The 14,140-nt window shown below is 41.1% G+C and overlaps 1 protein-coding gene across 1 annotated transcript in view; it reads right to left on the bottom strand.

Annotated features, from left to right (window-relative positions):
• The window catches only part of jade2 (jade family PHD finger 2), a 141,103-nt gene that overhangs the window by 12,527 nt on the left and 114,436 nt on the right, over positions 1 to 14,140 (bottom strand). Inside the window, exon 11 of the mRNA XM_023341959.1 lies at positions 2,828 to 2,945. Within this exon, the coding sequence (XP_023197727.1) occupies positions 2,828 to 2,945 (118 nt within the window). The remainder of the gene's footprint in view (positions 1 to 2,827; positions 2,946 to 14,140) is intronic.

Raw genomic sequence — 14,140 nt, 5'->3', positions numbered from 1 at the left:
AAAATATGAATTATGGTTTTATTTCATCGCTGGATACTGATGCATCTATCGGTTTGTGTGAAAGAACAAACCAGCTAAACAACCGTCTTTTTCTTGCCAAAATAAAACTGCAAAGAGGAAAATAAATACTAGGAGGATCCTGCAAATGAGAGAAAATCACAGCAACAGATGGAGGAGAAAAATAATTAGAGGATGGAGAGAAGAAAACAGGAGGGGAAAGATGGTGAGTTACACGACAAATCATTCTAGCAGACAAGCTCATTCTTCACTCTGCTGCTCTTTATCACACACACGCACACACACACACACACACACACACACACACACACACACACACACACACACACACACACACACACACACACACACACACACACACACACACACACACACACACACACACACACACACACACACCAGCTATTGGCTCTAATCTAACTCCTGTGGCAGTGTGAATAGATATGGCTGTTTAGTGCCAGCAGCTCCTGCTACCTGATGGCAGCAATCTGCTGAGTCAGCAGCTCTGGAAGAGTGTGTGTGTGTGTGCGTGTGTGCGTGTGTGTGTGTGTGTGTGTGTGCGCCTTTGCGAGTGAGCTACTGAGCAACACAAAGGGGGGGAGAGTGAAAGTGTTTGTATTTGATTTAATTGAGCGTGTAGATGTGCGCCGCCCTCCTGGAGGATGAAGAGCGCCGCAGACGAAAGTTCACCGTCGTTACCGTTTAGTGGGGTTACCATGACAACGAGCTTTCGCCCATGGCGGGTCGCGACTCTTCCAGCTAAAGAGGCTCCACATCATCTAAATAACAGCCGTCATTCAGCAGCCACAGTAATAAAAATATGATAAATATATATTTCATGTAACGTTACTGGAGTTTATGGTGAATTTTAATAACTCGTTCAGAAGCCGGTGTGTTTCTCTGCATCGTTCAGAGACGCCATGGAGGCTTTTCATCGAATTCATCCCGTTTTCACCACAAACAGTTCAAATATTATTATTGTAATTATTAGTAGAGTTTAAAACTTCCAGCTGCGTCTCAATGGGCCGCAGGGGCAAATTTTAATGGATCTGTTTATAATCATTTTAATATCTGGGATTAATTGAGTTTTCCAGTAAAGCAGTAAAATGAATTTTATTTTCTGTTTCTTGTCATTTTCAGTCTCATGATTCACGTTTCTTTCATAGTTTTAGTAAACTCTTTGCTTCCATCAGCTTCTATAATCGATCGATCGATCAATGACTATTGGTGCATCACTGCAGGCGGGGAACTAATCGACCTCCCAACCCGTTTTTTTAACAAACTGATTATATTTAATATCCGTTTCCTGCTTTGTACCAAAATGAACCCAGGGGCCAACATTAAAACAAAAATAAAATATTACTGAGAATTTTTCTCTTTTAGCTGCAAAGCATTAAATAAAACATATAATGTTTTACGTCTTAATGACAGTTTACAGTCACTTCATTATTTTTCATTATTTTCTAGGGAGGCTCTGATCAGATTTCTTGCTGCCTGGATTGGCTGTTAATTTTCCGCTTTACATATAAATGATACTAAATTATCTGGCAATAAATTGACCTAATTTAGATATAACAGACATATTTGACCACATATCTAAAATCAGTTTCAGTTCCCTGCTGCAGCTCAGCTGCTGCTCGCTGTGACAGTTCACCGTCTGGAGGTTCAGCGGCTCCGTCTGAAATATCACCTCCAGTAGCGACGGTCCAACAGCGGGAGCAGAACCGGCGTCTCGCTCTGCAGCTCAAGACTTGAATTATTGTTCATCTTTCTGACCGTGTTGGAAGCTGCGCTGCTCTACCTGCTGTCTGGATCCGGACGTCTTTGGTTCCTGCGTTGAGCCTCCATGCAGCCAAATCAATCAAGTGTTTGGTTTTTAAATATCTTATTAGAGTCGTTGTGTTTCGCCCCCGAGGTCATTTCCTGCCGCAACACGCAAACGTCCCGGTTCACTCAGAGCGTTAAAGTTCCTCACTACAGGACTTGATGCTGCGCAGCGAGAAGGCAGGAGGAGAGCAGCTGCAGGCTGAGAAGGAGATACAGGTGATCGGCAACTAGAGACGCTGATCGATCACCGATCACACACTTGCACGGAAATCGGCCAATCGATCGGCACACCTCTGTTATTTTCCATATTTGTAAGTCTATAAAGTGTTTTTAATTTATTCCCAGTAATGAAAATACAAATAAATTAGCTGTTTTTAGAAAAAGTGTAGTGGATGGGTCAAATCTGTGTTGTATTTTACAGGTTCAGTTGAAGAAAAAGTAAAACTCTTTCCATTATAAAAACAAAAGAATTGGGAAAGTGTTGGAAGGCCACACAGAATCCATCCAGGGGCCACAAATGGCCCCCGGGCCGCACTTTGAACACCCCTGATCTAAACCTTCACAATCATATTTACTGTCAGTCCAGGTAAATAAGACTTGTTTAAGAAAAATAAAATATATACAGTACAGACCAAAAGTTTGGACACACCTTCTAATTCAATGGGTTTTCTTTATTTTCATGACTATTTATAAGGCAATAAATCCCACTTATTAACCTGACAGGCAGGTTGACCTATGAAGTGAAAACCATTTCAGGTGACGACCTCTTGAAGCTCATCAAGAAAATGCAGTTTTGATGCCTTCAGTGTGAATCTACAATGTCAATAGTCATGAAAATAAAGGAAACTCATTGAATTAAAAGGTTTGTCCAAACCTTTGGTCTGTACTGTATATCAAACAATGTTGAGTGTCATTCTGTTGTGGAAAATCCTTTTATCAGACGATAAAATGATATTTAAATAATCATATGCTGCCGTTTTACCTGCAGCCGTTTCCTCCTCCAGCAGCTGGATCTGCAGGTGGAAGATTTTCTCCTGCAGGTCGCAGAGCGTCAGCTTCATCTTCTCGCGCCGGGTCACCATGTAGCACAGGTTACGCACCTGGAGCACATTTAAAGGCACAGTCACCCTTTTTCTGCCACCGACAGCTCATTTAGAAAAACACGTTTTAAAACACAATATTGTAAAAACAATAAATTGGTCAAATTTTCTGCTTCACAACAATTCAAATCAAAAAGGTGGCAGCTTATAACAGCAGATGTTACATTTTATTTCTTGTGTTTTTTATTAGAAAAACAAACGAATGATGTAACGGCTGCTTGTTTCGGCGCCGCAGGTGAATTTTCACTGACGCAAAAAGATTCAAGCAAATTCAAATCTATGAATATGACACAAAGTTTCTGTTTTTTATCCAGATGTCGACTTGATGGCCAACATTTCCTGTTTCTAAGCCAAGAAAATAGAAAAAACGTAGAATAATTTAATATTTCTCATAAAAGTGCAAAAATGTGGATCCATTTCTGAAGTTATTTTTACTGTTTAATTAAAAATATAGTTTTTTCCCCCTAATTATTGTTTTTTTAATCACAATTAGCTAAAAAATAAACTGAATCACAACAGGTGAAGACATAATCTTCACCTGTTTCTTTAATTCAGCCTTCAGCCTTTGCTGATATTAATCTGTTCTTGTTCATTTCAAAAAACTTTGGATGATTCAGATTTTTATCAGTAATATTAGGAAATGAGTAAAGTAGTGACACTAAAAATGATTTAAGTTTAATAAATGTGGAAAATCCTCAGAGATTAATGAATTTTAAGAGAAAATCCATATTTTTACAACTTAATATAAAACTTTTTGTAAATGTATAACTGATGTTAATGATGCATAAACATGTCAACATGTCAAAGTACTAAAATAAATCAGTTTAACAAGGTAAAAGAACCAACTCAAGCTCCTGTTCCTGTTCTGTATGTGGTGGTTTTTCTGACTCGTCTGGTTTCAGCAGGAATCCTGCCGGCCGGCCGGATCAGCGCCGCCGGCGCCTCTGATGTCGTTACGGCTGCAGATCAGAACCCGAGTCTGAATTATCGGGTCTATGTTGAGCTCATTCAGAGGATCTGAGGTTCTGCTTCGCTTTGGCAGGAAATGAGAAACGAATCCAAACTAATGGAGAAAATCAGAAACGGAGCCAAATATGGAAAAAATTATTTCTGGAGTTTGTTTGCATCTCCACAATAATTATTATTTTATCAGTTGATTGAATTTTTACAGAGCATCACTAAATTCAAGCAGTTTAACCAAAGTTATGATTGTTTAGTTATTAAACTGGAGTAAATGACATATTTTAATATTATCCTGGCCAATATAAACTGGTTAGGAGGAAATGGATCGTACGAGTTTACATCGCTGATCTGATCGATCTTTGATCTTTGATCGGGTTTATCCGGGTATTGTTTTGTCCAAACAGCCGAGGGGCGCCTCAGGGTCACGCTCTATCTGCCGGGCCGGACGGATCCGATCCACACAAACACACATCAGATAAAAATAGCTCCCAACTGGGACACGATGTGCAGAGCCTGGCTTTGATTAGGACACTGAGCGAGAGCCGATTCCAAAACAGCAACGGAGAAACGGAGCGAGAGGAAAGAAGAGAGTCGCTTTGTTTTCATTCAGTTTCAGGAATGATAGAAACAAGCTAAGCTAACCATGCTAACAGTTAGCAGGAAATGAACGCTGGTTGTTTGAAAAACTGCAGAATTAAACTGTAATTAAAAACTGATCCATCAGGATCATTACATCACTTCCTGCCTGGGCTGGAGGAAAAATACCAGCCAGTCATGCAATGTTTTGTAGGTTGTATAGAAAAGTTTTCCATAAAATCATAGATTTGATTTTTATTCATATTTTACAAACAGGTTAAAAACAAACAGAAATTATTCTGATTATCAGACAAACTAAATGCAGGCGCGTTGCTCATCACTGTTTCTGTTGTTTACACTTCTCCAAACCAGCTAATTAATCATTTATATTAGCAAGTTTCTGTCTTGAGTAGAAATATAAGCAAAAAATATAATTATATTTAAAGAAAGGGAATAAAAAAAATCTAAGAAAGACTTTGTGTTTTTCTGTCAATTGATTTGAGCCTCTGAGTTTCCAGCATATCGACTAAAACCTGCACTACTTACTAACAACCAGCATCGACTGCTCACACACACGCACACACACACCCCTACACACACACACACACACACACACCCCTACACACACACACACCACTGTGAGGAAGTAGGCAGCTAAAGATCAGGATTATTGATCTCTAATTGACCCAGTCTGGAGAGCCTGGCTAAGCGCTAACCAGATGAAACTGATTAGCAGAGAAGATGCGATGAAACGCTCACAGCGTTGATGTTTGGTAAAAGTTCAGTATTAATGCTTTGCTGATCATGTTCCTCTGATCCTGCAGCAACATGTTTTCTATTGAGACATTCATAAATTCGACAAGCAGCCATGTTGGAATTAGAAGTCGATGGTTTCAGCCCAAATATTTCATGAAACCTCTTGAGCTGTTCCGGTCGACACGGAGCTGATCCTCAGTGTTTCACATAAATAAACTTATTAGCATTTAGTCGCAGTTATAATACACTAAATTCATTGGAATTTACATTTTTTTCTTTTTAATTTCTAAATTAAATTTTCTTATAAATGTTGTTTGGGGGCGTGCCGTGGTGGCGTAGCGGTTAGCGCGACCCGTATTTGGAGGCCTTCAGTCCTCGACGCGGCCGTCGCGGGTTCGACTCCCGGACCCGACGACATTTGCCGCATGTCTCCCCGTTTCCTGTCAGCCTGCTGTCATATAAGGGGCACTAGAGCCACAAAATACCCCCTGGAGGGGTAAAAAAAAAAAATGTTGTTTGCGACGACAAGCAGTTCTGACAAAGTCTCTAATTATCTTTGTGTTTTTGGCAACACCAAAGTTCCCAGATTGATTGGCAATAAATTATTCTTTACTGAAATAAAGAATAATTTATGCTGATGCATAATTAAAATACAATGCAGAACTGCTAATAATTTCATATTCTCTTGGGCATATCATGGTGGTAAAAATAAGGATTTTAAATAAATAAACAAATAGAGATTTGGATCGAAGCAGAAATCTTCTTTAGCCAAACATCAAACCCAACAAACGACTTCAGAAACTCTGGTTTTAATGAGTTAAATATCACTAGTATTAGTTTGTATTCCTGTGTTTCTTTATGAGATAAATTTCAGTTTATGACAAACTTGGTCAGCTTCAGTATTTCTACTTAAATCAGGATGAGTGTAATCTTGTTTCCCTTTAATCATCAGCAGTGGGAGTTTTTAATCTGACCTGAAGCTGAGCAACAAAATCAGACATAATGCCAATTAAAAATAAGCATTTGGCCCTAATATAGGAGACATATGCATGAAAAAGGATGACGGGCATGTAGAAAATAAAGGAGGGCATTAGGGAGTGAGGAAGGGAGGAGGAGTGGACTGAAGGAGAAGAAGAAAGGATGGAGAAGAGGTAGCGAGGGAGAAGGGAGGAAACGTGGAAAGTGGGTCAGAGCAGCGAAGGATTCAGTCGACTGAAGCTTCGTGAAGCTGATGTGCAGAAACACAGATAATCAAGCCCACACTCCAAAGTCTATCACTTACGCACAAACACACACAAACTACATGATTTATTAGCTCCTGGTGCTGTCGCCTTAGCCCCGCCCACCTGGGGGGATCCATGGCAACATCGCCCACCAATCAGAGAGCAGATGTTCAGCTTCGGCCTCTTGTCTCCATGAGCCGTTTCCCTCATTACTGGGGCTTAAAATATTTGTTTTGCTCCAAAGTGAAAACCTTTAATGTGTTTAAAGCCTGAATGTTTTTTCTCTCTCTCTCTCTCTCTCACACACACACACACACACACACACACACACACACACACACACACACACACACACACACACACACACACACACACACACACACACACACACAGGTGTGTTTTAATGAAGCACTCTGTGGATGTGCCATGTTGGATCACAGCAGATTAGCTTCTATCTGCACTGACTGAAGTTTTAAAACCAACATAAATATAAAAACCTCTGGACAGAACTGGAGACGAGTCTGTTTGTGGAAGACGCTGCAGTTCTGAGCTAAATCATTTTCCCTTTACAAATTACTTATTCTTACATTTTTGTCATTATGGACCAGAGGATGGGACTCGAGTCACATGACTTGGACTCGAGTCGTTAAAATCACGACTTGAGACTTGACTTGAAAAAATGCTCAAAGACTCGGACTTGACTTTGACTTTCATGCCATTGACTTGGGACTTGACTCGACTTGAAGTTGTTTACTTGAAAAGACTTGATATTTTTTACTCAAAGTCTTAAAATTTAAAACACATTATTTATAAAGTGGCGTCATTAATTAATGTCACTCATTCCGTATCAATATGCGCAGACCGTCACTATGGTTTTCCTCTCTCCTTATGTATGTATGTGTACGTAGCTGCAGCACAACCAATCAAATTAACAGGATTTGGACGTTTAAAAAAAACGCGGCAAAGCTACAGAGCTCAGGGAACGAAACCGTGTGACGACACGGACGACAGTTCTTCTGATCACAGTACCACTCCTCTAATAAAACGCACAAAGCCCATTCTTGTGCTCAATGAAAACTGCCCTTCTCCTCCACCCCCTAAATCAAACAGTTTTCAGACTGACGTGGCTAAAAAAAGGGTTGAGACAAAACCTCCAAAACTGACCAGCGATGTAACTAACCCACCTGAAATTCAGCGAATTGTGGTGGAACATGTTATAAGGAATGACGCTGCCCCCTCTCAAAGCCAGTCAAAATGGCTACGGCCATTCTCAGGAAGAGTACCAAAACCTCCAGGCGAAGCAGATTATGAAACATGGGGCCTGCATGTTGAGCTACTGTTTAATGATGGCACTTCAGACGATGTGACCCGGAGAAAAATACTGGAAAGTTTGCTCCCCCCAGTATCTGACGTCGTGAAACAACTTGGTTACTCAGCGCACCCAAGAGAATATGTAAAACTGCTTGATGCTGCTTACGGCCTTGTGGAGGATGGTGAGGAAATATTTGCTAAGTTCCTGAGCACAAACCAAAATCCAGGTGAGAAGGCATCTGAATATCTACAGAGGCTACAGGGTCTTTTAAGCACTGCTATTAAAAGAAATGGTGTGAATGCAGCAGATGCAAATCGTCACCTCTTGAAACAATTTAAAAGAGGATGTTGGGATCCCAATTTGATCTTGCAATTAGAAATAAACAAAGAAGCTATGCATGACTTTGCTGAACTCCTGTTGCAGATACGCACCGAAGAAGATAAGCGATCCTCTAAGCTCGACAGAATGCATCGCCATTTTGGGTCTTCCAAGGCAAAGCCCATTGCAAATGTCAACTCACTTCATGACCTGACACCTCCTTGTCCTGAACCCGGTTCTGAAATTTTACAGACATACATCTCTGAGACTGAGAAGTTGAGGAAACAGGTGGTTGGGTTGCAATTACAGCTCTCCACAAAACCCTCCAAAAAGCAGAAGAAAAAAAAACAGAAGGCTGCTGAAGAAAACCACGAACTGCCAACAGCAGAAAGCCAAGTTCAGCAAGTTGCACAGCAGTTTTCAGAAAGACCTCAGCCTAAAGCTTGGTTCTGTTTTAGGTGTGGCGAAGATGGGCACATAGCAAGGAACTGTGAAAACCCCATTAACAAAGCTGCTGTTGATCAGAAATACAAAGAACTGAAGGCTAAACAAGAAGAATGGAAGAGTAAGCACACCAGTCAGTCGTTAAACTGGAACAGGTTCCAGTAATGGGACATACTGGAACCAGAAATATTCCAAAGAGTCCCACACCCAAAGAACATTGTCAAAATAACTGTCAACATGGTGGGAACCGCCAAGCCCAGCTGCCAGGTGGATTAGTTGGCTCAAGAGCTGCTGTGGATTTATCGATTGGAGAAATAAAGCACACCTGCCTTATTGATTCTGGGTCGCAAGTTACCACCATCTCCAAATCCTTCCAGGAGACTCACTTGTCTTCATATCCCCTCTTCTCCTTGGATAACCTCCTCGAAGTAGAAGGAGCTGCGGGTCAAATCGTTCCTTATCTGGGGTATATTGAGATCGACATCACTTTCCCTCAGAGTTTCACAGGTGAGGAAAAACTGGTCAAAGTCCTAGCTCTAATTGTTCCAAACAACAGAGCCAATTCAGAAATTCCAGTCCTGATAGGGACAAATGCTCTGGATATTTTGTATGAAGACTTCAGTGAGCATATGAATATCCCTGAGGACTGTACTCATGTTCCCCTCATTAGGCAACTTCATGCCATCTACAAGAAAAAGACAAGACAGAAAAACTATGTGAGGTCTGTCAAGACACAAGGAAAAAATAAGATCATCCTCCCAGCAGGTAAAAAACTTACATTAGATGGTCGTGTGAGAAATGTCCCTGCAGAGCAAGGCGCTATACTCTTAGTAGAGCCAGTCAGCCAACGAGGTTTACCAAGCGGTGTGATACTCTGCAGTTACATCATGTCAAGTCCACAACAGACTTCATTTAAAGTCCCCATCCTTCTGAAAAATGAGACTAACCATGACATAGTTGTTCCCGCTCATCAAGTCTTGGCAAAAGTCTCTTTCCCCTTGTCAGTCTCCTCTCCTGTTCCTACCTCTAACAATAAAGGGGAAGAAGAACCTGAAGGACAAATAGGCAGTATTGCCACATGTTGTACTGCTTATGAAGTGACTCAAAGTGAACACATTCAGTTTGACTTTGCTGATTCTCCACTTTCAGAGGAATGGAAAACTAGAATTTCAAATACTCTTAATTCCATCCCTGAAGTTTTTGCCAGAGGAGAACTTGATTTTGGACACACAACTGCAGTGAAACATAAGATTCGACTTTCTGATCCAACACCTTTTAAGCACAGACCACGACCTATTCATCCATCTGATTATGAAGCTGTGCGCCTCCATTTAAAACAACTGTACGACAGCAACATTATCAGGGAGTCTGAAAGCCCATTTGCTTCACCAATTGTGGTCGTGAAAAAAAAAATGGACAGATCCGCCTTTGTGTGGACTATAGGAAGTTGAACAGCCAAACTATTAAGGATGCCTATGCCCTGCCAAATATAGAAGAGGCATTTGCTACACTCACAGGATCCAAGTGGTTTTCTGTGATGGATTTAAAGTCAGGCTACTACCAAGTGGAAGTTGATGAGGATGATAAACATAAGACTGCCTTTGTAACACCTATGGGTTTTTGGGAGTTCAACAGGATGCCACAAGGAGTGACTAATGCTCCAAGTACATTTCAACGCCTGATGGAGAAATGTATGGCCTCCATGAACCTCAAAGAGGTCTTAGTTTTTTTGGATGATCTCATAGTCTTCTCTGATAGCCTTGAGGAGCATGAGCAAAGACTTTTGAAAGTCTTGAATAGGCTGAAGGAGTTCGGCCTCAAACTGTCTCCAGAGAAATGTCATTTTTTCCAAAAGTCAGTGAGATATTTAGGGCATATAGTGTCAGAAGAGGGAGTACAAACTGACCCTGATAAGATTTCGGCACTCATTACGTGGCCCAAACCCCTCAACATATCTGAGCTAAAATCTTTTCTGGGGTTTACAGGGTACTACCGTAGATTCATTAAGGATTATGCAAAGATTGCAAAACCTCTAAATGACTTAACAGCTGGCGTAGGTCCTGTTAGAAAACCAAAACATAACAGACTAAAGTCAGACTATGGCTGGAACCGACCCTTTAATGAAAAGTGGACCTCTCTATGTGATGAGGCATTTGACACCCTAATACAAAAGCTAACAACTGCACCAATACTTGGATTTGCTAATCCATGTAAGCCATATATTCTACACACAGATGCTAGTTTACATGGCCTTGGTGCTGCTTTGTATCAAGAAGATGGAGGTCGGTTGAGGGTCATCGCATATGCCAGCAGAGGGCTGTCAAACTGTGAAAGAAGGTACCCCACCCACAAACTAGAGTTTCTAGCATTAAAGTGGGCAATTACTGACAAGTTTGCTGATTATTTACACGGTGTTGACTTCACTGTCATGACGGACAACAACCCGTTGACTTATGTTTTGACATCTGCAAAACTTGATGCAACAGGGCATCGGTGGCTTGCTGCCTTATCCAACTACACTTTCAACCTTCAGTACCGTGCTGGTAGAAGAAATCAGGATGCAGACGGACTATCAAGGCGTCCACATGTCCTTAAAGAAGTTGATGACAGTGCAGCTGCTGAAGATGAAAGGATTAAGCAGTTCATTGACAAGTTTAGAAGAGATGAAGACATCATATCCTTTCCTGTAGAGGCTGTGCAGGCTGTATGTGAGAAACATCAAGTGAACAGCAACTTACCTGTTACGGTGGAGTGTTTAGCAATTGATGCACATGCAATTCCAGCTGAATTCATTGATGCTGATATCACAGGATCTAGTACTCTTCCAAAGATGTCACAGCAAGACTGGGCAGCAGAGCAGAGAGAAGATTTTGCTATCAGCAGAGTCATAGATCTTGTCAGTACAGGAAAACGTCTCTCCTACAGACTGAGACAGAAAGAAGAAAGGCAAGTCCAGCTAATGCTGAAAGTTCAAGATCAGTTGTCCTTAATTGACAATGTTCTGTACAGGAAGCGCATGTATCAGGGTCAATCCATTTTCCAGCTGGTTCTCCCTGAGAGATACAGACAGACTGCATTTGAAAGTCTCCACAATGATGTTGGTCATTTGGGAATTGAAAGGACTATGGATCTCTTGCAATCCCGGTTCTATTGGCCAAGAATGTGGCTAGATGTTGAACAGAAGATCAGACAGTGTGAAAGATGTGTGCGCCGCAAAGCCAGAGCTGAGAAAACAGCACAGCTCGTTAACATCAAAACAAGTAGGCCACTTGAGCTAGTGTGTATGGACTACCTGTCTCTTGAACCTGATAGTCGAGGGACAAAGAGCATACTAGTAATCACAGACCATTTCACGAAGTTCTCTGTTGCAGTGCCTACTCCTGATCAGAAAGAGAAAACCATAGCAAAAGCTTTGTGGGACAAGTTCATTGTATATTATGGTCTACCAGAACGACTGCATAGTGACCAAGGTCGCAATTTTGAATCAGCGGTCATTAAAAGTCTGTGCCAGATGTTGGGCATAAAAAAGACGAGAACAACCCCATACCACCCACGTGGAAACCCCGTAGAGAGGTTCAACCGCACTCTACTAGGGATGCTGGGGACTCTTCAAGAAGATGACAAGGTCAAATGGCGTGATCATGTGCAGCCATTAGTCCATGCTTACAATTGCACTAAAAACGACACAACTGGGTATTCTCCTTATCAGCTTATGTTCGGGAGGCAGCCCAACCTACCGATCGATGTGGCATTTGGATTAATTCGTCAAGGAAAAGACACAGTCACTCACAATGAATATGTGACGAGACTTAAAGAAACTCTACAAGAAAGTTACAAACTTGCTGTGGAGCACAGTCACAAAACTGCTCAGCGCAATAAGGCCAGATATGACCTCAAAGTTAGAGAGTCCATTTTGGAAGAAGGGGATCGTGTGCTTATACAAAATGTAGGGATCCATGGAAAGCACAAACTTGCTGATAAGTGGAGCTAAGCTATATACAAAGTTGTGAAGCATGTCAATGACTCACCTGTGTATGTTGTTGTCCCCCTCAACTCTGATGGTCCTGAGAAAACTCTCCATCGAGACATGCTTTTGCCTTGTGGGTTTCTGTCATCCTCTGTACTGGAAGATTCCTCATCTCAAGATGATGTGGACAAGCTCAGGTTAGCTCCAATTCAGGGTCCATCATTGTCAGAAGATGGAGAAATACACCTGGCAGATGGTGATGATGGTTCATGTCGTGATTTTTGGCCAGTGATTCACGAAGAAGTCACTTACCCGCCTTTCACTACGGTGCATGAAGTTCCCATCTCCAATAATCAGGGTTCAGCAGACCACAATCCCAAACTTGGCTGCTCGAGTTTGAATCCTTACGCAGATGTTTTCGCACCAGTACAAGCTGAATCAAGGAAAGGGCAAACTCCAGCTGAACCTGTTGGGTTACAACTTGAGGAAACTGCCGCAGATCAAATGAATGACTGTCCTGAGGATGAAATTCACCCACTTGAAGGAAAGCAGGATTTGGAAGATAACATTCAACCTGTAAATGACAATCCACATTCTGAGATTGAAGTTCAGAGTAGGGATACAGCACTGGATGTGCAAATGAACACTGAAAAGGTGGATGTGGAGGAAAATGACAATGTTGATGTTGACAATGAAGCAAGAATGCAAAAAATGAACCTTGAAGAGAAAGAGGGAGAGAACGTTATGTCCGAAGTAAGACGATCAGAGAGAAATAGGTTAGAACCAAGCCGATTAATGTACAAGACTCTAGGAAATCCACTATCCCTAGTGATGCATTCTATTCTAAGCAGTCTTGACATGGTAGTCACTCAAGCATTAGATTCAGTTACTCCCCCAGTTTTCGGAGGTCTGACTGCCATTTGAATAGATTCCTGTCATGCGAGGATGCATGCCATGTCAGGGAGGGAGGGATGTAACCCATGTTAATTTAACAAATATGAATTATAGCCTGTAGTACACTACATTGTCGATAGGTGGCAGTAAATGGTTTCAAGTAGTCTAAAACTACATTGATATGCCGCAGTATATGAACTAGAATAACCAGAAGAAGAAACTGGAAGAAACGTTTTGTGGTCATTTTATTGACAAAACTCTGTGTTATTTTCAATATTTTTCAAGAGCTAGTTTTCATCTATGGTTGATTTTTCGATTCTTGTGTAACCGGACCCGGAAGAACCTTGTTTTTGATATTACATTTATTTGTTTTTTTGATGCGAATCTCCGGTGAGTTCTGTGCTATAATTTTCTTTGTTAGCTATCGATTAGCCACAAGCTAATATTTTGCTGTTATGTATTAAAAGTTATATTGTGATTTCATTTTACAGTTCAATGTTGAAAGGAAAAAAAAAACAATCGGAGATACTTGTTTATGATTAAGAATGTATGTTTTGTATGAAAATTAGCAATGCTTACGGCTAACTCTGAAAGGCTATTCTGCTAATATTGCGCCTTTTTTTTTCTTCTTGGAATACTGATACTGATGAGGTATCTAGTGACAGTGAGTTATTTATTCCACTGTACGGAATTGAAGAATGCTAGAAAAAGATATGTCAATTCAGTGAATATTATGTTGTGA

Source organism: Xiphophorus maculatus, chromosome 11, assembly GCF_002775205.1.
Source record: "Xiphophorus maculatus strain JP 163 A chromosome 11, X_maculatus-5.0-male, whole genome shotgun sequence".
NCBI lineage: Eukaryota > Metazoa > Chordata > Actinopteri > Cyprinodontiformes > Poeciliidae > Xiphophorus > Xiphophorus maculatus.
The sequence above is the reverse complement of the archived record's forward strand: the minus strand, read 5'-3'. Positions and strand labels throughout refer to the sequence as shown.